The 23,630-nt window shown below is 39.9% G+C and overlaps 1 protein-coding gene across 1 annotated transcript; it reads right to left on the bottom strand.

Moving 5' to 3' along the window:
• Nucleotides 1-1,105: 1,105 nt before the first annotated feature.
• On the bottom strand, nt 1,106-23,542 carry LOC114583162 (vomeronasal type-2 receptor 26-like). The gene is made up of 7 exons (XM_077918171.1): nt 23,533-23,542; nt 22,556-22,607; nt 20,441-20,732; nt 16,952-17,274; nt 12,105-12,291; nt 10,408-10,534; nt 1,106-2,019 (listed from the first exon to the last, which is right to left on the bottom strand). Exons 1-7 carry the CDS (start codon nt 23,540-23,542, stop codon nt 1,106-1,108), a joined length of 1,905 nt encoding a protein of 634 aa, XP_077774297.1.
• Between the last annotated feature and the right edge of the window lie 88 nt (nt 23,543-23,630).

Raw genomic sequence — 23,630 nt, 5'->3', positions numbered from 1 at the left:
TTAAAATACAATAGACTGTTAAACATTAAAAGCTTCCCTAAACAGGGCTGCCTTCAGATGTCTTCTAAAAGTCTAATAGTTGTTTTTCTCTTTGACATCTGATGGGAGGGCGTTCCACAGGGCAGGTGCCACTACCTAGAAGGCCCTCTGCCTGGTTCTCTGTAACTTGGCTTCTCGCAGCAAGGGAACCGCCAGAAGGCCCTCGGCACTGGACCTCAGTGCCTGGGCAGAACGATAGGGGTGGAAACACTCCTTCAGGTATACTGGACCAAGGCTGTTTAGGGCGTTAAAGGTTAGCACCCACACTTTGAATTGTGCTCAGAAACATACTGGGAGCCAATGTATAATATTATGGAGAGCAAAGCCCATGTGTTCATGATCTCTGTAGAAACACAGTCTATGATAAATTGGAGATGGTTGCTACATCTACCCGAAATAAAATAAGTCCCCAGCCCCAATCTGACAGAACTTGAAGGATCAGCAACATGCAACAACCAACAAAAACACGATCATAGAAAGTGAGATGGTGAAGGGGGGTGGGTATATATATATAAAACCATCCATCCTTCTGCCTTGGGTTGTCTTTTTTCAAAAAACAAACAAAGCCAAGCCAAAGGTTTATTCTTTTTGCAAGCTGGTAGGAACTGGAAAATAGACAGGCAGCAGCGTAGCTAGTGATCCCTGCCCAGGAAGGATTTTGTCACCCACTCAGGGATGACACCTGGAGTGGACCACACCCATCGCCCCGCCCCCTTCATACACCCCTGTGGACAGGGTGGGGTTAGTGTGGCTGGGGCTAGGAAGGGAAGTCTGCAAAGTTAAGAGCCCACAGATTTTCCTTGTGGACTTTCCTTCACTGGAGGTTTTTAGCAATCTGTCATGGGTGTTTGAGTGGAGATCCTTACCTTGCAGAACATTGGACTAGATGAAGAGGTGGTCTATTTTCAGTCTCCACAAAAGTCTCTGAATTTCAGATTAGAGTTGGGTGGAATGATTTTTTTAATTTATAATTGAGTTTATGAACCATCACAGTTGTCTCTTCAGAATGGCATCAGCATTTAGGTCAGAAACAAAGGTCACACACACAGTTTGTATTGCTAGAAAATTATATTGTATTCAGGTTTTTTTTCCTGAGGAGTTGCTCCCTATTGTTCAGCTCAGGCCTCAGCACAATAATGTAGCATTTCGGGGAAAATATACAACCCAGCAAGCTAAAACTGGATGATAAGATGGAAAAAATTTCCACAGCCACCATGTATTTTCCCTTGGTGCTCAGGTAGGTTGGGACAAAAGATAACCAGACACTGCAAAAGATCAACATACTAAATGTGATAAACTTGGCTTCATTGAAACTGTCAGGCAACTTCCTGGCGAAGAAAGCCACAGTGAAGCTAACAATGGCCAGGAAGCCCAAGTACCCCAAGACACAGTAAAACATAGTCACAGACCCTTCATTGCATTCTAGTATAATTTCCTCAGTCACAGAATGCATGTCAACATCTGGGAATGGGGGAGAGGTTGCCAGCCATATAGCACAAATACCTGCTTGCATAAGGGAGCAGGAAAGAACAATGGTGTTTGCCAGTCTTTTCCCCACCCATTTCCTCATTTTAGAACCAGGCTTGGTGGCCATGAAAGCCAGAACCACAGTGACAGATTTTGCCAATACAGAAGAAACAGCCATGGAGAAGATGATGCCAAAGGCAGTTTGTCGGAATAGACACCCCAGTATCCAAGGTCTGCCAATGAAGAGCAATACACAGAGGGGGCAGAGCAGGAGGGAGAGAAGGAGAAGGTAGGTAAGATTCCTGTTGTTAGCTTTGACAATAGGAGTGTCATGATACTTCATAAATGCCACGAGCACAAGAGCTGTGATTAAGGAACATGAAAGAGCACAAGTGACTAAGCTGATTCCCAAGGGCTCTTCAAAAGCCAGGAAGCTTACAACTTTGGGAGTGCAAAAATCCCGATCTTCATTTGGGTGACGGTCTTCTGGGCACCAGAAACAGTCGTTCATGTCTGAAAAACAATATTCCCTGTCAGTCTTCCCAAACATTTCCTGATGGTAAATTGATATTGCAATCTGAATGGCTGGCCCTTTTGCTGCCTATGTGAAAGCAGAATGTTTCTATCCTATAACACAGGTTTGGGGAAGCCTTGTTCCATGTCCAATACCTTTTCCTGGCAGCACAGGGGCCGATAGGCTGCAGCAAAATACTGGGCTCATGTTTTGCCTGGTATCTTGCCCATGCCATGGGCTTAAAGTTGTCCCATTAGCCGATGCAAAGGGGAGTGGAAATATTTCATCAGTTGTATCATGGGGTGAAAGTGTCCTGAAATGCCATTGCAGTAGCAAATGTGTGTATGTGTGTGTGTGTTTGTGTGTGTGTGTGTGTGTGTGTGTGTGTGTGTGAGAGAGAGAGAGAGAGAGACCCATCTTTGAAATGTTTTAAGAATTTTGAGTCCCGACTTCTAGCTGCCTTAGTGGCACAGCTCTCACGATAGCGGAGACCATTGGCAAAGATGAAACAAGGATGATTTGAGGGTAATTGTCCTTGCAAACTCCCCCCAGGGAACAGGGGATGTAAGCTTTACTCAGATCATCTCAGTACCTGCCTTTTGCTCTGACATGGAGGTGAGTGGCAGGGAGACTCTGAGTGCAAAAGCACTTCACTTCTTGGTCACCCTCCAATGCCACCATTAAGAGCAGCGGTTCTTCTGTTCATTAAGAGATTAATTAGGATTGATGCACAGACGCGTGCTGCTAATGATGGGACAAGATTAAGGACTGCCAAATTGAAACAGCTACAAGGTTGTACAGATTTAAATTGGAAGATGACTTCATTCGAGCAACAAGTGTGGGGGAGCCAATCACTTCATTATAAATACTTTGTTACATAAATGACTCAGCAAACCCCCTGACAATGTCAAAAAACTTTGGTCTTCAAAGCAAGTGAAGAAGAAGAAGAAAGGAGATGGGAGTACAGATATTGATACTAATGACATACGGGACTGTGTGAGGAAAATACTGTATTACGTTTGGAATCATTATAAAAAGGGCTTGGAGCCTCTGCAGAGTTAATTCTTTTACTTGCCACCTCATTGAGGGGAGGAGGGACTGGACTTTGAAGACTTGCTGGGGCTCTGGTGGGGAACTAGATCATTCTTGTATGGATAAATATAATTAATTGCTTCGACTGGATGTGGAGGGGAGAACTTGGAGGCCTGCCAGGGCTTTGGCAGGATGTTGGGTGACTCCCTGCTTGAAATTGAAAATGGAATTTTACAGCTGCAACATAAGAGTTGGAAACAAAGAGAAAGACCTCTCCAGAGTAACTCTGAGTCAACAGAGCTGTAAGACACAAAGGAGATCAGGAATAATTAATATGGACTTCCGGAGGCGGCGCGAAACGGTGATGGCGGTCCTCTTCGTTCTCTGAAGAGGGGCTCCGCAGGAAAGGGTCGTTTCGCTACGGCACAGCGACGACCCAATAAGATAAACCACGGGTAGAGTGAGCCCGTGGCCGTGGGACTCGGCGGGCACCTGGAGCGACCCCAAAATCGCGGAAGGGACCCCGTAAGGGGCTCCGGAGCGAAGGAGGGGTAGCGGTGCTGTGAGTTCATCGCTCTTTCTGCGGAAGCGAAGCCGCGCGGCTGTCACAGATGAGCGCCGACCTTTCTTCCTTTAAAGATCCGGCTGAAACAACGAACCCGTGAGTAAGGACATTAAATTCGGAAATAAATTGTTTCTAAATTGGCTGAAACCGGGAGACGATAAAAAGGAAGTCCGTCTTCCGGTGCTGCTTACAAGATCAAAGCAAAGGATCCACCAAGCGTAAAGCAGCGGAAAAGGGGAACTTTAAAGAGAGCCTTTCATGCACTCTTAGAAGTAGCGGCGGAAAAGGAAAGTGAGTAAATCTTAAAGAAAAAGTTGGAAAAATCCCCCTCGGTTAAAGGCTATTGAAAGTCAATTTCTAAACTGCTGGGCTGCCGGAGGGAAACTGCTTTAACTGCGGAACTGTTACAAACTTTCATTAAAAGTGTTACTTTTGAGCTTAAATGAACTGGAGGAGATACAAGTGGCACGCACCTTGTTGAAACTTTGTTAAAAGTTAAAAGTTAAAAGTACTCTGCAAGATTTTCTTTTGCTATTATCCTTTTTGAGACTATTGTGTGCTTTTAACATTGCAGGGACTTTAATGGCGGAAAAGTTGCCTTCTTCTCTTTGAATTTTGGTTGTACTCCCCCTAGAGGACTTGGAGATTATAAAGGCCTGGGAACAGCTTTCTATGTTTACTCTCTCTTACTGGATTGTTTTGAAACTGGACCTGTCTTTCCCATGGGACAATAAAAATTTGACCTTGAACATTGACTGATGAGTGGCACAGGAAAGACAAGGGCAGCTAAAGCGAAGGAAGCCAAAGAGAAAGAAAAAGAAAAAGAAAAAGAAAAAAAGCAGACACAGCTAGTACAAACAACTCTGACCCAGGGACGTAGATCTTCGGTCCCAGCTGTGCTGGGCTCACAAAAGGCAGAAATCGAAAAGCCTAAAAATTCTGCAGAGGAAGATATGGCAGCAGGAGGATCGGAGGGAGTTTTGAAACAAATTCTGGAGCAATTGGCAGCTTTAAACCAAAAGGTTGACAACCAATCATTAAAAATAGACCAAGCCACATCCTCAATCCAGAAATTGACTGATCAGGTTTCCCAGCACACACAAGCAATTGAAAAATTGCAAGGAGCCACAGCTGAAAATCGTAATCTAGCTGGGGAAGCTATTCAAATTGCAACGGCAGCAAAAAAAGAGATTGAGGAGGTTAAAGGAGAAGTCAGACCTCTGCATAAACAAATTGGTGAACAGCAAGCCTATCTTTCGTTGGTGGAATTGAAAAACCGGGAGAAGAACCTCAGATTGAGAGCTATTCCAGAAATTGAACAAGAAGATCTGATTGGATTCTTGACAACAGAATTCTCAAAATTCTGGAACATAAAGGAAGAAAGTGATTTTAAAATAACTTCAGCTTTTCGACTGGGAAGATTGGTAAGGAAGGACAGGCCCAGAGATTGTTTGATAATCTTGAGATCAAGGGAAGAGAGAGACAAAATATTAGGCCTTCACTTTGCAAACGCACTGGAGATACAGGACAAAAGGGCACAAATTTACAGAGATATACCAAAACAGTTACTGGACTTGAGAACCACCTACTCAGAACTGGCAAAATTGCTGAGACTCAACACAATTCGTTATAGGTGGGAGTTTCCACAAGGATTATCTTTTACTTACAAGCAGAAGAAGGTAAAAATAAGAACACCAGAGGACTTACAGAAGTTCCTGCACGACCACGGAGAAGATCTCCAAAAAGAAGCAGCAGCACATTGGCCTCTACCAAAATCTGGGATACCGCCTGGAGGCGGACCAGGCCCTTCACCCTCGGAACCAGAGGACAAAGAAGAAACACCACTCTAGGTGTAACATAATAGTACAGGATGTCCCTGCAGCTACTTAGTTGGAATATAAATGGCGGAAACTCCCCCGAAAAGAGAAGGAAGATATTTCACATATTGAAGAAAGAACAATTGGACATTATTTGTTTACAAGAAACCCATGTGACCAGGCTCCATAGGAAAGTTTTAGTTAATAAAAGACTAGGCCAAGAATTTATTTCATCTGACAAGGTTAAGAAAAGAGGCGTGGTGATATATGCTAAAGAGAGCCTGGCACCAAAATTTGTATTCAAAGATGAGCAAGGAAGAATTTTGGCGATTGAAATTCAGACACAGGGAGAAAAAATTTTGATATTGGGAATATATGCGCCAAATGATGGGAAATCAGAATTTTTTAAGAAGTTGCAGGAGACTATGCTGGACTATTTGGACTACAACAACATCATAATGATGGGAGACATGAACGGAGTGGTGTCTACGCACATGGATAAGTCTCAAAACCAAAATCTAACATCAGATGGAAGACTGCCTAAAACCTTTTTTGAACTAATTGACAACTTGGATTTGATTGACATATGGAGGACAAAGAACCCACTAGGTAAAGAAGGGACTTTCTTCTCTGAGGCCCACCTGTCTTGGACACGGATCAACCAAATTTGGACGTCTAGAGGGCTGGCACCCAAGACCAGAAAGGTGGAAATCTGCCCAAAAACATGCTCCGACCATAACGCCTTGAAACTAGAATTCAGACTTACTGAAACCGGTTCCTTCAGATGGAGGATGAATGACACCCTTTTAAGAGATCAAGAGATCGTCAAAAAGGCCCAAAAAACGTTAAAGGACTATTTCGAGATAAACTTGAATACTACAGTAGAAAAAAGAACGATTTGGGACGCTAGCAAAGCGGTCATGAGAGGGTTTCTCATACAGCAAAACTCAATCAAGAAAAAGCTCTGGAATGGAAAGAAGGAGAAAATACTGGAGAAGATACATCAGGGAGAGAAAAAATTAAGAACTAACCCAAAGTCAAAGGAGGTGCTGAGAGAAATCAAATTCCATCAAGCACAATATTCCAAATTAATAAATCAAGAAATTGAATGGAAAATTAAACAGATGAAGCAAAAATCGTTTGAATCAGCAAATAAATGTGGAAAGCTGCTAGCTTGGCAGCTGAAAAAAAGACAAAAGTTAAACACAGTTACAAATCTAGAGATTGAAGGAAGAATGATCCAGAAACCAGAGGAAATTAGGAAATGCTTTCACAGATATTTTAAAGAACTGTATGCACAGGGGCCTCAGAAAGAATCCGAGATAGAACAATTCCTTAAGACAAATGGATTATCTAAAATAACTCAAGATAAAAGATCAATCTTGAACTCTAAAATAACTCCACAGGAAATCGAAGGTGCCATTCAGAGTATGCAAGTAGGCAAATCTCCAGGCCCGGATGGGCTTACCTCCAAATACTATAAGACTTTGAAGGATTATCTGATACAACCTTTGATGGAAGTATGCAACCAGATTATGGATGGGAAGAGGGCACCAGAAACGTGGAAAGAAGCCTTCATCACATTGATACCTAAGTCAGAATCTGAAAAGACGCAGCTTAAGAACTACCGTCCCATCTCACTCCTGAATGTGGATTACAAAATATTTGCAGACATTTTGGCAAATAGACTTAAAAAGGTTTTAAATGAAGTAATTCATAAGGACCAAGCAGGCTTTCTCCCTGGTAGACATTTGTATGAAAACACCAGAAACATCATTGACATTTTGGAACTTCTGCAAACCAATAGGAACACAAGGGCGGTGTTAATCTTTATTGATGCGGAGAAAGCATTTGACAACATATCTTGGATGTTTATGAAGAAGAACTTGGAAGGGATGGGAGTGGGACGGGGGTTTGAAAATGGAATAGATGCTATTTATTCAGAACAGAAAGCCAAATTAATAGTGAACAATGTGGTGACGGAGGAATTTAAAATTGAAAAAGGGACACGACAAGGGTGCCCTCTATCCCCTCTTTTATTTATCTCAGTCCTGGAGGTGCTACTGAACATGATTAGGGAGGACCGGCTGGTACAAGGGATAGAGGTCGGAGTGAAACAATATAAATTGAAAGCTTTTGCAGATGACTTAGTTTTGACATTACAGGAGCCAGAACCCAGTACAAAAAGAGTTCTAGAACTTATAGCAGAGTTTGGTCGGGTGGCGGGATTTAAGTTAAACAAACAAAAAACAAAGGTTTTGACCAAAAATTTGACATCTACAGAAACAGAGGGGTTCCAGAGAGAAACAGAACTAAATGTGGTGAAAAAAGTGAAATACCTAGGGATTCATTTGTCTTCCAAAAACTTGAATTTATTTAAAGATAATTATGAAAAATGTTGGTTGGAAATTAAAAAGGATTTAGAAATTTGGTCAAGATTGAAACTTTCCTTGTTGGGTAGAATCGCAGCTATAAAGATGAATGTATTGCCGAAAATGTTATTTTTGTTCCAAACCCTACAGATCGTGGACAGAGTGGAATGTTTTGGAAAATGGCAGAAGGACATATCTAAGTTTGTCTGGCAGGGCAAAAAGCCTCGAATAAAGTTCAAAATATTAACTGACTCGAAAGAAAGAGGAGGGTTTGCCCTGCCGGATTTGAGGTTATACTACGAAGCTGCAGCCTTCTGCTGGTTGAAGGATTGGTTTTTGCTGGAAAACACTGATGTCCTAGATCTGGAGGGTTTTGATAATGCTTTTGGTTGGCATGCATATTTGTGGTATGACAAGGTCAAAGTTCATAAACTGTTCAAAAATCATATTGTCAGAAAAGCAATTTTTGCAGTCTGGATGAAATATAAAGACTTATTAGAAAGTAAAACCCCGAGGTGGCTATCACCGATGGAGGCCAAGGCCCGAAAAAGGCCCAATATGGAGGCTCATTGGCCGAAGTATTGGGAAATAATTGAAAAAACTGGAGACAATTGGAAGTTGCAGAGCCAGGACAAATTAAAAAATAAGGTGTGAGACTGGCTACACTATGCTCAAATTCAAGAGGTTTTTAAAATGGATAAAAAAGTTGGGTTCCAAGTGGAAAAATCGAATTTGGAGATAGAATTGTTAGAGCCAAAAACTAAGATATTATCAAGAATGTATAACTTGCTGCTTAAATGGAATACACAGGATGAGACAGTTAAATCTGCTATGATAAAATGGGCACAGGATGTTGGACATAACATTATGTTTGAAGACTGGGAAAAGTTATGGAACACCGGAATAAAATTCACGGCATGTACTGCCCTGAAAGAAAACATTATGAAAATGGTATACCGGTGGTACATGACCCCAGTCAAACTTGCTAAGATATATCACCTGTCAGATAACAGATGTTGGAAATGTAAGGAGGCAGAAGGTACTTTTTTTCATCTCTGGTGGACCTGCCCAAAAGTGAAGGCTTTCTGGGAAAAGATTTATAATGAATTGAAAAAGGTATTTAGGTATACCTTTCCCAAGAATCCAGAGGCCTTTCTGCTGGGCATGGTGGACCAGAAAGTGCATAAGAAAGACAGAACGTTATTTATGTATGCTACTACAGCAGCAAGAATTCTCATCGCTAAGAACTGGAAGACACAAGATTTACCCACTATGGAAGAATGGCAGACGCAGTTGATGGACTACATGGAATTAGCTGAAATGACCGGCAGAATCCGAGATTTGGATGAAGAATCGGTTGAGGCGGATTGGAAAAAACTTAAAGACTATTTGCAAAAACATTACAAATTGTATGAATCTTAAGATTGTGCATGTTATTGGAAATGTTATGCTTTAGCAAATATGATTAAGCAAATGGCTAAATAAGGGATAAAAGAGAAAAAAAGAAGACAAAGTGAACCAAACATATTATGTTTATTTTTAAGGTAACAAATTTGAGATACAAATGTATTGAATACGGATACATAATAATTGAAAGTTGTAACAAGGTTTGAAATAAGGTAACAAATTGCTGATATTGTCATTACAAAGAATGCAGATCTGGAAGGTGTGGGGAAGTACAATGTTTTTTCTTTGTAAAAAAATCAAAAATTGTTTCTTGTATTTGATTTATTCTGTATGGTTTGGAATCTACAAAATTATGAAAAGAAACACAATAAAAATATTTTAAAAAAAAAGGAATAATTAATATGGACATAATATTTGATAAAGAAATACAGGAACAATTGATGGAAATTAAAACCTCACACAGTAAGAAGAAAGGAGAACTTCACTTGTGAATTTACAAATTACTATATGTGTTAATGTAAATTGGAGCTAATTATTGTAGCTGTGGTAGAAGGGATTTTATCAAGAATGGATTGTATTTGGTTTGAGCAATAGTCTGGAGGCAGAATTAAAGGGAATCAGACCTTGAAGTACAGCATGTGGGAAGCCACACAAAAATTATAATTGGCTAAGTAATTGATTTGTATTTGAATTGATATTGCTATTTGATATTAATATAATATGGAACATATTGCATTTTGGTAATTGAAAATTAATAAAAATCATTTAACAGCAACAAAATGAATGGGAGGATATTTCATTTCTTAGCCACAATGCTGTACCCAAGCATTGCTGAACCAATCAGTACTCATGGTGCACTTAGGTCTTCCATATCTGACTGGGAAAGATGCCAAATCAGAATAGGGGCATTTTGAATATATGAAACCAGTCTTATTCATCTCTTGTCATCGCTTGTCAGCGAGTTTCCTATCAACCCCTACATGCCTTCAAATTGCATTTTGTATATTGCTGAGATTCACCCTGAAATTGTTTTTCAAAGAGATTTCAAAAAATGACTTTTATATGTGGGATTATTCTTAATTGATTTTACTATTGATATTTTATGAGAAGCAATTCATAAATTGAATCCAACAAACAAACAAGCAAACAAGCAACAAGCAAACAGCTAACATATGAGGTCCATATACTCCTTACCTTTCTGGTTAGAAATCTTCCCTTCTGGACATGGGATGCAATCATGGCAGCAAAATGGCACCCCTTCTATTCTTTTTTTGTGATAACCAGAATGGCAACTGTCTGTACACACCGAAATAGGCAATGTCTGACCCAGAAATAAATAAAATGATGTTACCATTTAGAATATAAGCAGCAGGAAGTTGTATTTTCTCGGTAAATCTGTAGTTCAACAGTAGGCATTGAGATTTTAGAAAACCTTTGGTATTTGAATCTTTACTAAGGATTGTAGGCAATATGAATGAAATCTACCTCTAGTTTCATACACACATTGGACCTTGGCCCAAAATGTTATCAAAGAAGGGAATGAGAGAAATCATGAGCTTCATTCATTCATTTATTTTTTCCCCAGGTTCACTCTGACCTGTATTCCATTCCTCATAATTTGGATATATTAGGATAATTGCTAAAACTAATTCTGAGATTGAAGCAAGAACAGTTTGCTTTAGTGTTCTTTCCATTCATTTCTCTGTTTTCCCATAACAACAAAATTGATGTAGCTGTTATGGTATAGTCATAATGAGAACGGAGGCACATGTTGACCTAACTGTAAATGTAATCCCTTAGTTTGCATATATTCTCTCCCTCTTTCTCTTGGATTGTTTTATCAATGTGCAAAGGATACAGACACAGTGGTATAACACCATATAAAGATTATATTTATATTAGATGAAAATATGCATGACCGTTTTGGCCATCACATCCCCCCCCACCACATACATGCTGTTTCATATGTAACCTCTTTGTAGTTTTTTAAATATATATTTGAAGGTTAATTTCACAGTCTCTTCTTGACTTCTCGTTACTAAAATACTTATAAACAATATTCCCTCTCTAATTTTAGACAGTCAATGAGAGGAGAGTCAGTTACAACCCACTCAAAGCTTCCTGAATGTGCTTACCTCAGCTACTTAAGATATATTGACAAGGAATCACCAAATAATCAAATCCTTAAAGCAAACAATAAAGCAGCAGTAAACTGTAGCAGTAAACCCTTGATATAAGCATATGTATGGATTGGAATAATAACAATATCAACAACAACAACAGCAGCAGCAGCAACAACAATCAATAGCTAATCAGGGCCACCCTTTAAAAATCAATTTAGCCCCCTACAAGGGTAAGTGAGATTGAAGTGGGTGGGGGGTAGCATCCCTGTAAATGTGATCACCTCTTTACATCAATTGGATATATATGGCCATGTTGAGCAGAAGCACCCTCAACCACTCTTTGGGTGGGAAAACATGACTTCATAGTATCGAAGGAGGGATGGCCAGTGCTTTTTTTCTGGGAGTAGTCAAGGTCACACAGTACTGGCACCTTCCTCCACCCCAATGTTAAAAGTGTGGCACTTACTGTAACAACTTCATGGTGATCAGCCTGGATAGCTCTGTTGGGTGGTTAAAGAGTACCAGCACTTTTTTTCTTGAAAAAAGCACTGCGGATGGTTGTACTCACATTCAAATAGTAGTAAAGTATATCCCTATCTGAGCATTCAGAGCCCTGTGTATAAACATTTGTGTGAGGGAGAACAAAGGTGCACTATGAAGTCTCTCACTCTCCTGCACTGCATTCAGCCTGTTTACAGCACTTCACAGTAGCAGAAGTGGGGGAAATCCTCTACTCATGAAAAACTCTGATCAAACGTCAAATCATACCTGGTTAAATCCAATGTGCCATGTAATAGTAGACTCATTAATAGTGAATTCTTTTACGGGAGTCTGGAGATTCACTTTTCCAACTTTCACTCTGAGGAAGGATTGATTTGGGAATGTGATCCAGTTGACAATGTCAAATCCAGCTTCCAGGGCCCCATTGTGATCAAAGGAAATTTTGTCCCCAGCACTGTTGTTAAATGAAATACTCCGTAAAAAGTGGTGGAGCTGGGGGGGGGGGGGATGGTGCACAAGAAGAGAAATGCAGGAATGTAATAAGTTGGAACAAACTGATTCCAGAAGTTGTAGGAATTCCACTCAAATACACACACACACACACACACACACACACACACACACACACACCAAGTATTGTAGCATTTTTGGATAGGCAAGTGAACATACTGTGGAGGGACCCACTTCCTATTTCTACTAGGTCCTCTTGCTATACTGAAAGATCCCAGATAAATTATCTGAAATCATTACCTGCCATGGCAACCAATTCTTAAGCTTCTCTTCATACACCATTGCTATTGGGCTTGAATTTGCCACACACCTTATTTCTGGAAAACATCTCCAATCAATTTTCCTCAGAGAGGGTTTGCTTAGAAGTTTGACATGCCTATAAAAAGGTAAAGGTACCCCTGCCCGTACGGGCCAGTCTTGACAGACTCTAGGGTTGTGCACCCATCTCACTTAAGAGGCCGGGGGCCAGCGCTGTCCGGAGACACTTCCGGGTCACGTGGCCAGCGTGACAAAGCTGCATCTGGCGAGCCAGCACAGCACACGGAAACGCCGTTTACCTTCCCGCCAGTAAGCGGTCCCTATTTATCTACTTGCACCTGGGGGTGCTTTCAAACTGCTAGGTTGGCAGGCGCTGGGACTGAACGACCGGAGTGCACCCCGCCGCAGGGATTCGAACCGCCGACCTTTCGATCGGCAAGCCCTAGGCGCTGAGGCTTTTACCCACAGCGCCACCCGCGTCCCGGTTTGACATGCCTATAGGGTACACATAATTAGTATGACCTTCTGGGGAGAACTACATAGAATTTATCTTCCTCACAGGCTCAGGACAGAAATATTAAGATTTATAATATACATAAACAACTTACAAATGAAATGCTAATCATAATCATAATCATTGAATAAGATACAGTAAATTAAAACAGCCACCTCTGTGTTCCCCATTACCTGTGCTTTGTTGAAACTTTGGTACTTATTATCTGGCCTCTAGGCCTTCCAGAAAACAAAGTCCCATTATTTCCTAGAGACCCAGGTCATTTATTAAATATTAACTCACAACAATAGAGCAATGGCAGCCATGTAGTAGAAAAAGTACATGAATTGGAAGACCATGCTATTTTGTGGCTATGATTATTCACCCAGACATGACATAATTCACCAGTGCAAACATCGCTTCTTCAATGTGACTGCTGGAATAGTCTACTTAGAATTTCTAATGTTTCAAGAGTAGAGCTTTCAGAGTAGACTGCCATAAGACAGTATCATGGGCATTACAAAAAGTGCTGATACCCCATAATACTTATGTTATGTGTCTTAATAAATTTCTATACAGTTTAGGTAGTTCTGATCCCATAATTCCCAAAAGAAAAACTTCTGTTTTTTTAAATAAGTGTTATCTTAAGCATCTTTTTCAGTACATTACAGTGGTGCCTCGCAAGACGAAAATAATCCGTTCCGCGAGTCTCTTCGTCTAGCGGTTTTTTCGTCTTGCGAAGCAACCCTATTAGCGGCTTAGCGGATTGCTATTAGCGGTTTAGCGGCTATTAAAGGCTTAGCGGCTTAGCGGCTAAAAGGCTATTAGCGGCTTAGCGGCTATTAAAGGCTTAGCGGCTTAGCGGCTAAAAGGCTATTAGCGGCTTAGCGGCTTAGAAAAGGGGGGGAAGTGAAAAAAATTGCAAGACTCGCAAGACGTTTCCGTCTTGCAAAGCAAGCCCATAGGGAAAATCGTCTTGCAAAGCGCATCGAAAAACGGAAAACCCTTTCGTCTAGCGGGTTTTTCGTCTTGCGAGGCATTCGTCTTGTGGGGCACCACTGTAGTTATCATTTCCCAGTAAGCTTTAACCTTATTGCAAGACCACCACATGTAGGTAAGATTAAAATGTTTAACCAATAAAACTCTCCTTCCTTCCTCAGCCTCTTCAACTAGCCCACCAATTAATCTATCTTTTAGTGATAGTTCACAAAGCCATATAATCGAAACCCACACAAATCCAAAAAGAGGAAAAACCAAAACCAAATGTATCTGCCAAAAAGAAAAACCACAACTTCAGAAACTTTATTTAGTGTCAGTCCCCCCCCCTCCCAAAAAAAAAAATCACGCTTTTGAAAATAATACCAGCACTTCCCAATATTAAAGTTCTAAAACCTATACACAATATCTATCTCTTTTGAATCACACAGAAAAGGAAAACAAAGGAAAAGGAAAAAAGATTAGCTTGTCAAAGCCGCTATGATACACTTGACAATAGATAAAGGACATAATATAGATTTTAGCCTCTGGGAAAAACTTTGGAAAAGCAATTTGAAATTTACAGCACGTTATTCTTTGAAGGAGAACTACTTGAAAACGATTTACAGATGGCATTTAACTCCAAGAGGGCCTGCTAAGATGTATAAGACTGAATCAGATAAGTGCTGGAGATGCAATGAGGTTGAGGGGACGTTGTTTCACATGTGGTGGACTTGTAAAAGGGTAAAAGAGTATTGGGAAATAATCCATAATGAACTGGAAAAAATGTTTAAAAGTACCTTTCCGGGGGAAAACAGAGTCCTTTTTGTTGGGGATAATTCGGACGGAAATTCCCAGGTGTCAAAAAAGGTTATTTATGTATGCCACTACTGTGTCCTGTGTTTTGTTAGCCCCCAAATGGCGACTAAAGAAGAATGGCAACTTAAGCTGATAGAATATGTGCAGCTTGCAGACTTAAATATAGAATAAGAGAACAAGAACATACATACACTTGAAAACAGTGTGAATAAATTTTGATGGATGTAATAATGGAATACTGAATGGTTTAGTTTTTGTAAAATATGCAGGGATTTATGATATGCAAAATAAACCATGGAAAGAGAAGAAGGGAAGTCACTGATATTTTAAGGAAGTTTAAATGAGCATTTTAAATTGTAAAACAGAAAATTTAATAAAAATTAGATATATTTAATTCTGAGTAGGCCTGCTAAGAACTGAGGTTTATGAAGATCCCCCCCCCCCCATATATATATAGGGGGGAAAATCTTCATAAAACTCAGTTCTATAAATCATAAAAGCCAGGCCCTCTTTTGTTCTTCCTACTACTCAAAATAACTTAAGTCCATTTGCAAATTGGTGGACCTGCTGGAAGATACTCTCAAAAATAAAATTTAAAAAAGCATCCAGTTCTCAACTTTTAACAGTCTTAACTCAGTTCATTTACTGGTATGCTTCTGTTCTAAGACATTAATGGGTATATATTTATTCTTTATTTTACCTGCAGATTTTATTTTATGCAATTCTGTACCTGTGTCCAGGCGGGGGACCTCCTTTTTTCCTCCCTGATGTGTCCCCAATTATCTCATAATCAAAAATTCATATATTCTTTACCTTTCAATTTGGTTCCTGATCCTTTTATTGTAGAGAGGCTGCTGTTTTGATGACAGATCTCGAGGCTTCTTGCTGTGTGGTCTTGTTCTTGATGTGTGTCTGCGCTCAATCGTGGAGCCCTTTCAGCTCCCTCTGGAGCTTTGAAAACTCTTTGAGAGTGTTCACTGACACTGCAGGACCCTCTGGAACCCAAAGGTTTTACTTTGGGTTTTGGGGGGATTTTTCGAGAAGGTGCATTGTCTTCACAACCTTCTTTTCTCCTCCCAGCAAGCAGATAGTTCGGAACGAGCAATTTCTGCCGTCCGCCACTGCCTGCGACAGACCCAGAAGTCTCCTCTCCATAGAATTAGCAGACATTCTGTCCAATTTAGCACAACTGTCTAGAATTTGGGCTGGAAATGGTGGAGCAAGAGAAGCTAAAATATCCCAATATTTGGGAGAAGATCGTTCAGAGGTGCATAGGGTCTTAAAGGTGCAGGTATTTATTACATAACAAAATCCATTTTAATGTGTGGGGCCAACATCAGCTATGATAACTGTTTACCTGTACATATCTATCAATCTGTCTATAAACACACACACACACACACACACACACACACACACACACACACACAGTGTTTGAAACACATGTCCTAAAATTTGTGGCTATGAATATTTTCACAAAGCAGTGAAATATGAAAATATCCTGCAAGAATTAACTCAAAACATTACCTGCCAAGGCTGTTGATTCAGAAACTTCTCTCTGTCTCTGTCCACGATAACTCTATGTTTTGACTTGAATGAAAGCATGGCATGCAGCGCATGGGTCACAGCATAGACAGCATTGTAGATACTGTAGCTGTGGCCAGTTATGCTCATTTCAAAAACAGGATCAGGGAGGCTCTCCAGCCTCTCCTCCCCAGTGCATGTTTCATCAAACATCTTCTTCAACACTGAGAAATGACAGAGGAATGCCTGTTCCCAGAAGTCCATGATGAAACCATCTTCTTTTGTCAAGAGAGGACTTCTACTCAGAAGAAATTGCTGGAAGCCTTGGGGTTCATTTGTGTGCACTGTGAAAGATAAGGCACCATGGATGATATGGATATCCCAACTCCTTTGGAAATAAAATGAGATGAAATCCATCTGTGCTGTCATAACCCACACTTTTCCCTTTGGCCTCACTGTCATGTATCCCATCTCTGAAAATTTTCCCATCCATCTCATATATATAAGAGACTCAATTTCTCCATGAAAGACCAACGTGTTGGCTTTACTCTCCATTACAATGTCAAATGTTTTCCACATCAGCTGTATCAAGTTAAAATAATCATTGAAATAAGTCATTTTGGGAATTTTTTTAATAAAGTCGAAACAGATGCCATTCTTCCAAAGCATGGGAAGCATTGTCTGCTCAAATCTTTCTCCATTGTCATCTTCCACAGTAATGATTCCTACCCATGTCCACCTGAAATGCAAAAGTAACTTCAGAATTCCTGTGTACTGAAAGTTTTCATTTGGGACCATCTGGTAGAAGGAAAGCCCCTTGAATTCATCACTCATATCTGGAGCAGAGCCGTAGGTCACCTACATTTCAAATCAGGGCAGAGGAGAGGCAAAGAAAGAGACATGGATTTTTAGAATGAAATAAAATTGTCAAAGTTTATTAAAGCAAGATAGGAGTAGACTTCTAAATGTCTTAAAGTTAATATTAACTAAAATTGATTAAACCTATACTGAATGCTATGAAATGCTGCTGGGTGATATTTTGAAAAATTATTTTTTTTTTCTTGCCCAGAAGTCCCCAGAGTGAATGTTGGAAGTGGTTTGAAGCCAAATTAAAGTAACGCTAATGCTTCCCACCCAGGACTGGTGACTTGTTAGGCAAAATGCAAGTACAACAATAATAATAACCTTGTAATAATAGTGACTGCTTAGAACACCTGTATCTTTTCTTTAAAAAAATTATTAAAGATTTTATTAGTTTACAAAAGTATGTGCATTGTCTCTTTTCTCGGGTTGTAAAGTCTTTTCTATATATCAGATACATATGATGTGAGACATTGGTGATGTATACAGAATAAGGTTGGGGAAGAAGAAAAGAGGGGGGAGGTAGGTTCATTTGGGAAAGGGGGATCATTTTGATCATGGCTAGCTTATCTAAGACAGTGAAGTTACTATTGTTCCATCTCCTCAGGTCATTGCTAATTTGTTGCCACAGGGGTTTGTAGTTGTGGAGGTAACACCTATATCTTGATAGAGCACCTGCATAATCACTGAAATAGCTGACAATCTTCATAGTTTATAAAGATAATTGTCAGAGACCGCCTCCAGGTCTCAGCTCACAGAAGACCAACGCTAGCCAGTAGAACTGTACAGAAGTCTTTATTGACATTTAGTTTCCATTTTCAAGCACTAGCGTGCGTCTCTACGTCTAGACCCTAGACCAGCGAAGCCTCGTCTGAGTCTCCGCCCCCTGTACACCAGCTTAAGACTCTAGCCTTACTCCACCTTCTACGTTTCTCCTTCCTCCTCTGGGTCCTACTACCCCCCTGGGTGCCTTCCTTCCTGGATGCCTCGGAAGCGGACCCTTCGGACTCCTCCCCTTCTCTCCGGCGGGCTTTGGGACCCGGCTCTCTCTCCGGACTGCCCCTTGCGCCCCCCTCTTGTACATTTGAACTTGGCGCGCGCGCGCTGCCCCTGACCTTCCTTTTGACCGTTACCTCGCTCTCTGATGCAGGCGTGGCTAACCCTGACTCCTGTCCTTCCGCTGACGGAATGCTGCCTGCTGCCGATGTTTGGGACTCCTCCCCCTTACTGCTCTCCGGTGGAGAAGCTGGTCCCGATCTCCAGCTGCTGCTCTCTGAGTCCCCTCTGGCCCCTCCTTCCTGGGGTGTTCCCTCTGGCAACCCCCCGGCTCTGACCACTGGAGCCCCTTTCTGTGAATCCTCTGATTCACTGGAGAGACTTAGAGACCTCGGATGGCTATCATCGCTGACTTCTCCCTCCGAACCCTCTCCCTCGGTCTCTAATTCCTCCCTTTCCTGTCCCTCTGCTCCTGAACCCCTGACAATAATGATTAAGTGAGGGAGGCATTAGATTGGATGAAAACTACTTTCGAAAATCAATCAAGTACCCCATAAATTTCATGATATAAATAAATAAGTTCATCAATAAACACTAAAGAACAATAAATAATTAACAATTTATCCTTTGGGGGACATGAAGGTGTTGATTAGTACATGGTATTTATTTTGAATGAGAGGATACTTAGTACATATATCTTCTTATGCCATTTTATCAACTGTATTGCAATTGTCAATCTTTTTGTTTATGAAAGATTTACAATCTACCTTTATTTATTTTTTAGAAATGTGCACACACACACACACACACACACACACACACACACGTGCAATACATTTTGCTGATTTGATTCATTGAAATTTCCCCCAAATTTCTCAGACATTTCTATTCAGAAGCAACCTCCAAATTCATGTTCCCTTTGCATAAATTATGTGCAAACTAAATATTGTTAGAACCATCCTAATCATTTTTGATATCCCCATCTCTTCAAATTCATCATAGGTTGAAAAAGTCACAGTCAGGCTGTGCAGTATTAAAAAAAAATGCAGCTTATATTAGGAGGCAGGAATCATATATTCATGTGAAAACAAGATATAGCAACACATGTATTTTGTCCCTAAAATCAGCCTCCATTCTGTACCTGTGGTCGTAAAGTAGACAGTGTAACATCAGTTCTTTAAAAAGTGATCTGTAGCTACAGATCAAAGAAATTATAGGCTGCTTAACTTAATGTCTGTTTTGGGGGAAATGGTGGAAAGGAGTATGAAAAGCAGAATTACCCCAAATCACCAAACATATAGAAGAAATCATGCTGAAGAAAAACAACATGTCTTCTGTAAGATTGAGTCCAATCTAACTAGCCTTTTCTAAGTAAGTCAAACAAAGCATTACAAGAAAAATTACAGAAGTACAAACACCCTCACAAAGAAGCAAAAAATATATATGGGAAGACTTAAAACAGGTAAGTAAAGTAATTTATACCATTAAGAAAGTCAAATTTCGCATTGTACCATGGAGAGGGAGCCCTGTGTTTCTGTATCTGTTTTATATATAATAAAATCCCTCCTAACATTTTTCAGGATGCTCCAAGCCTTTGGCAACACATAATTTATGATTTTCCATTTTTTCAGCTAGTGCTAAACTCCACATATTTTTATACCACAATGAGAGTTACCAGGGTGCCAAGAACAAAAACATAACAACCTCAAAAATAAATAAGATCAAATGGTCAATAAAGCCTGGATATAATCTAGCAACCAAGTAAGCCTTGTGCAACCAAAGGATGAATGCCGAATAAACAGATCATGGGGAGGAGCCCTTATCCCTTAACATAGAAAAACCAGGCAATTTACATTAGGAGCACAGCAACAAAAGCACTTTGTATAATATTTCGCAAATTGTTTAAGGTAAAGTTGTAGCCCTTAATTCAATCCATATCAAGATCTGCCTGATTATTACATATACACCCGAGATGTCTCAAACCAGCAAGTGTACGTGTATATTGCCTTCATATGAACTATTATAGTGGTGGTGATTTGGAGAGAAGTTTCAGACTCAGGTCCCCGATGGATTGCAAAAAGATATCAAGATCTCCCTGATTACTCACTTGTCGATAGATCAACAACAAGACACTTCTTAAATTCAATTGTATATGTGCACTGCCTACCTGTGGAATATTATAGATCTGTATGATGGTAGCAATATGAAGAGACGTTTCAGATTCAAGTCCCCCAACGACTGCAACCAGATTGTTCCAGGTGTCACATTTGTAGTTGGGGATAAGCCTTCTGCTTGTGCTCAGAAGTTTTAAGGTGGCATGATAGGTCTGCTTTGTATTGAAAGTGGTGTCGTAGATATGGAAGCCCAACGTGACATTAGGTAGGAGGTGGCTGTTTTCGTTGATTTGCTTTACGGCAAATGCCAAGGCCAGGACATGTTGGTAGTTCTTAGTCAGTACACTGCAATGAGAGTTGCATGTGGTGTCACTATGCCAAATGCTATTCATGCTATTCTTGATCAGGAGGTCCTGATTCAAAATGCAATGCTCATTTCACCATACAATATCAAACAGATTGTTATTATTATTACATGCGATAAAAACGAATGCTATAGATTTGTTTGTGTTTTGGTTGTATTATGTAGATGAAGGGTGTTATAAAAATTTAATAAATATTATAATTAATAATAATCCCTAGAAGTCTGCAGAAAGTTTCAGAATGAGTTGTACATCCTTTCAGCTACATTCCCAAGTTTTCCATGATGAATGACCAGTGGCGTAGCATGGGGGGTGCAGGGGGGGCTGGCTGCACCGGGCGCAACATCTGGGGTTAGGGCAAATCCACAGGTTAGGGGGCGCAAATCCACGGGTTAGGGGACGCAAATCACTTGCCTTGCCCCGGGTGCTGACAACCCACGCTACGCCACTGTGAATGACCACTATTCTATCTGTCTACAGAGAAGCATATTTCTAACATGAGTTCTACCAATAAAGTTCATTTACCACCACAGAGCTGAAGTTAATATTTAAAAGTATTCAAAATTCACAAAAACTTTTTATTTTTAGTCTGCCCAAGAATTAAGAATTCTGAATTAGCCTTTATAGTGTGAAATGTATATTGCTTTTAAATATATTTTTAAAATGGTAACAACTACATCAATAAATAGAGATACATGAACAAGTGTTTCTGAGCTCATATTACTAGCGGTGAAAAGAAATTTCATCCACGTTTAAAATTGAATGTACCAAATTCATGCTTTGTGAACTAAAGCAAAATCATTCTCCAAGATCTGCAGTTTTCAGAATTTTGCAATGCATTTCTGCAGTCAAGTAATGTGTTCAAAAATGAATCTACAGGGGTAAAGTGTGCATAAATTCATTTATTGGTGAAAATAATGGACACACAGGCATTTTATTAAGGTAAATTGGTCTGCAAAAATGAGTTTCTTAGTGAAATTGCATACAAATCTGTATGTTAAGAAAAATTTGCACTGATGAGTTTTCATGAGGGCCCTTTTCTTTTTTAAAAAATACACACAAATGAGTGGAAATGTGGAGAACTAAACTTAAGATGGGGAAAAATGAGGAATAGAGAGAGAGAATATTAACAAATTTATCCATTCCGACATATCTGATATACAGCAGTTATTGAAAAATGCCTTGTATATATGTGAGTATTGTACTTCTTCAAGTAAGTAACAATTTTAGATTTAAAACCTTATGCATGACATACTAGTCCATCATTAATCCGAAGAACGTCTTCTGAAGGACTTGGGGGTGTTTTAGGTCCCCTGGATTATAATAAATATAAAAGAGGAAGGGTGTCCTATCATTTAACCTTAATTCAATGTCAAAACAAAATCATATTTTATTTTTTTAAAAGGATACATTTTGCCCCAAAGAAATTTCCAATGTATAGTGTGGTAGAATATAGACTCTAGATCATATGTGTGTCTGTGGTGTCACATGTACTGTGTAGGACATGCCCAAACAACCAGAGGCTGAAAATTCAGAGAAGGTAGTTGTTGTTTATCTCTGTGCAGTAAACGTTTGCTCCTGCCTTTCTGCATATTGAGTAAAGTGTTCTGACAATATTGTAAACTATCTAAAAAAATACTTCATTGCAACTGAAAACTAAACAGTTTGGAGAAGATTCGACAATATTCACAAGCATTTTGAGGATTTAAAAATAAATTAAAATAATTCACCAGACTGAACTGATATTAATAAAATTTGGAGCATGCAGTTGTACAATTGTATGAAGTATATTGTGGGGGGACTTACACAGACTCTTCAATCACTGCCTCATTGGGATGGTGTTTGAAGGAAGTCAGCTCTGAAAGGATAAGTGAATGTGACACAATTCCACCAACAATGAAGTCTCCTGGTTGATAATATTTCTGAAGAATTGGAAGACGATCACTGATGGTGTGTGGCAGCAGCAACAGTGCCAATGCCACTAATAAAAGCATCCTGCTGCAAACTTCAGTTTTGCCTCAGGTTTTCCTTTTAAGAAGTCACATTGCTGAAAATGAACCCGAGGAATCCCTTGATTGGTTTCCGAGCTTTTTGCCAGCAGTAAATGAGGTTAGATATTTGCAGAGACATTGAGGAGGGCTTAATTATATAAAAGAACAGATTGGTGGGGTCACAGCTCCCTCTAATCTTCAGTTCCAACTCAGAATTCCTTGGGGCACTTTTATATAACATCCTTCATAGACATAGGTATTAATTTCGCCAGCAACCACTAGAACTCTCTAGAGGTTTTGGCAAGATTAATTATAGGTTTTTTTTTTTTATTACAGGGCAGACAATCAATGACTAAAATTGAGATTTAATTACAGTGCTGCTGAAATTATGTTTGCCACATCTTTAGTAGAATGACAAAGAATACATGAACAGGAAATAAAACTCCACCAGAAAACATTGCAGAAAAATCAAGACCTAACTCTTGTGAGTCATGAGAAACTTAACTAGACTATGCACATAACAAAAATTATCAATATCTGGGAACATATTCAGAGACAGTATCACAGCAAGAGATGTGAAGGTATTGGGGGGGGGGACTGAAGAAGATAAGGAATGGACCTTTTTAATTTTCCATTTTAATTTTTTTTCTGAAAAAAAATTGAGGGCAACAGAAAAATGGGGGGAATAGGCTGGCAAGCAAGCCCCGATAAGAAGTAATGACTCTGGCAGTTTTATGTATGTTTATTTACAAAAAAAAAACCCCAAAAAACATCCAGAGCATGGTTTCTTACCTGCTCGCATTGATGATAGTTGGTCAATCTGAATCTTCGCCCCTCCCACAGCAGGAAGGATGCCAAATTCCTGTCTTTCCACCTTTTCCCTTCTGTTG

Source organism: Podarcis muralis, chromosome 13, assembly GCF_964188315.1.
Source record: "Podarcis muralis chromosome 13, rPodMur119.hap1.1, whole genome shotgun sequence".
Lineage (NCBI taxonomy): Eukaryota > Metazoa > Chordata > Lepidosauria > Squamata > Lacertidae > Podarcis > Podarcis muralis.
This window is presented reverse-complemented; position numbering and strand designations above follow the sequence as displayed.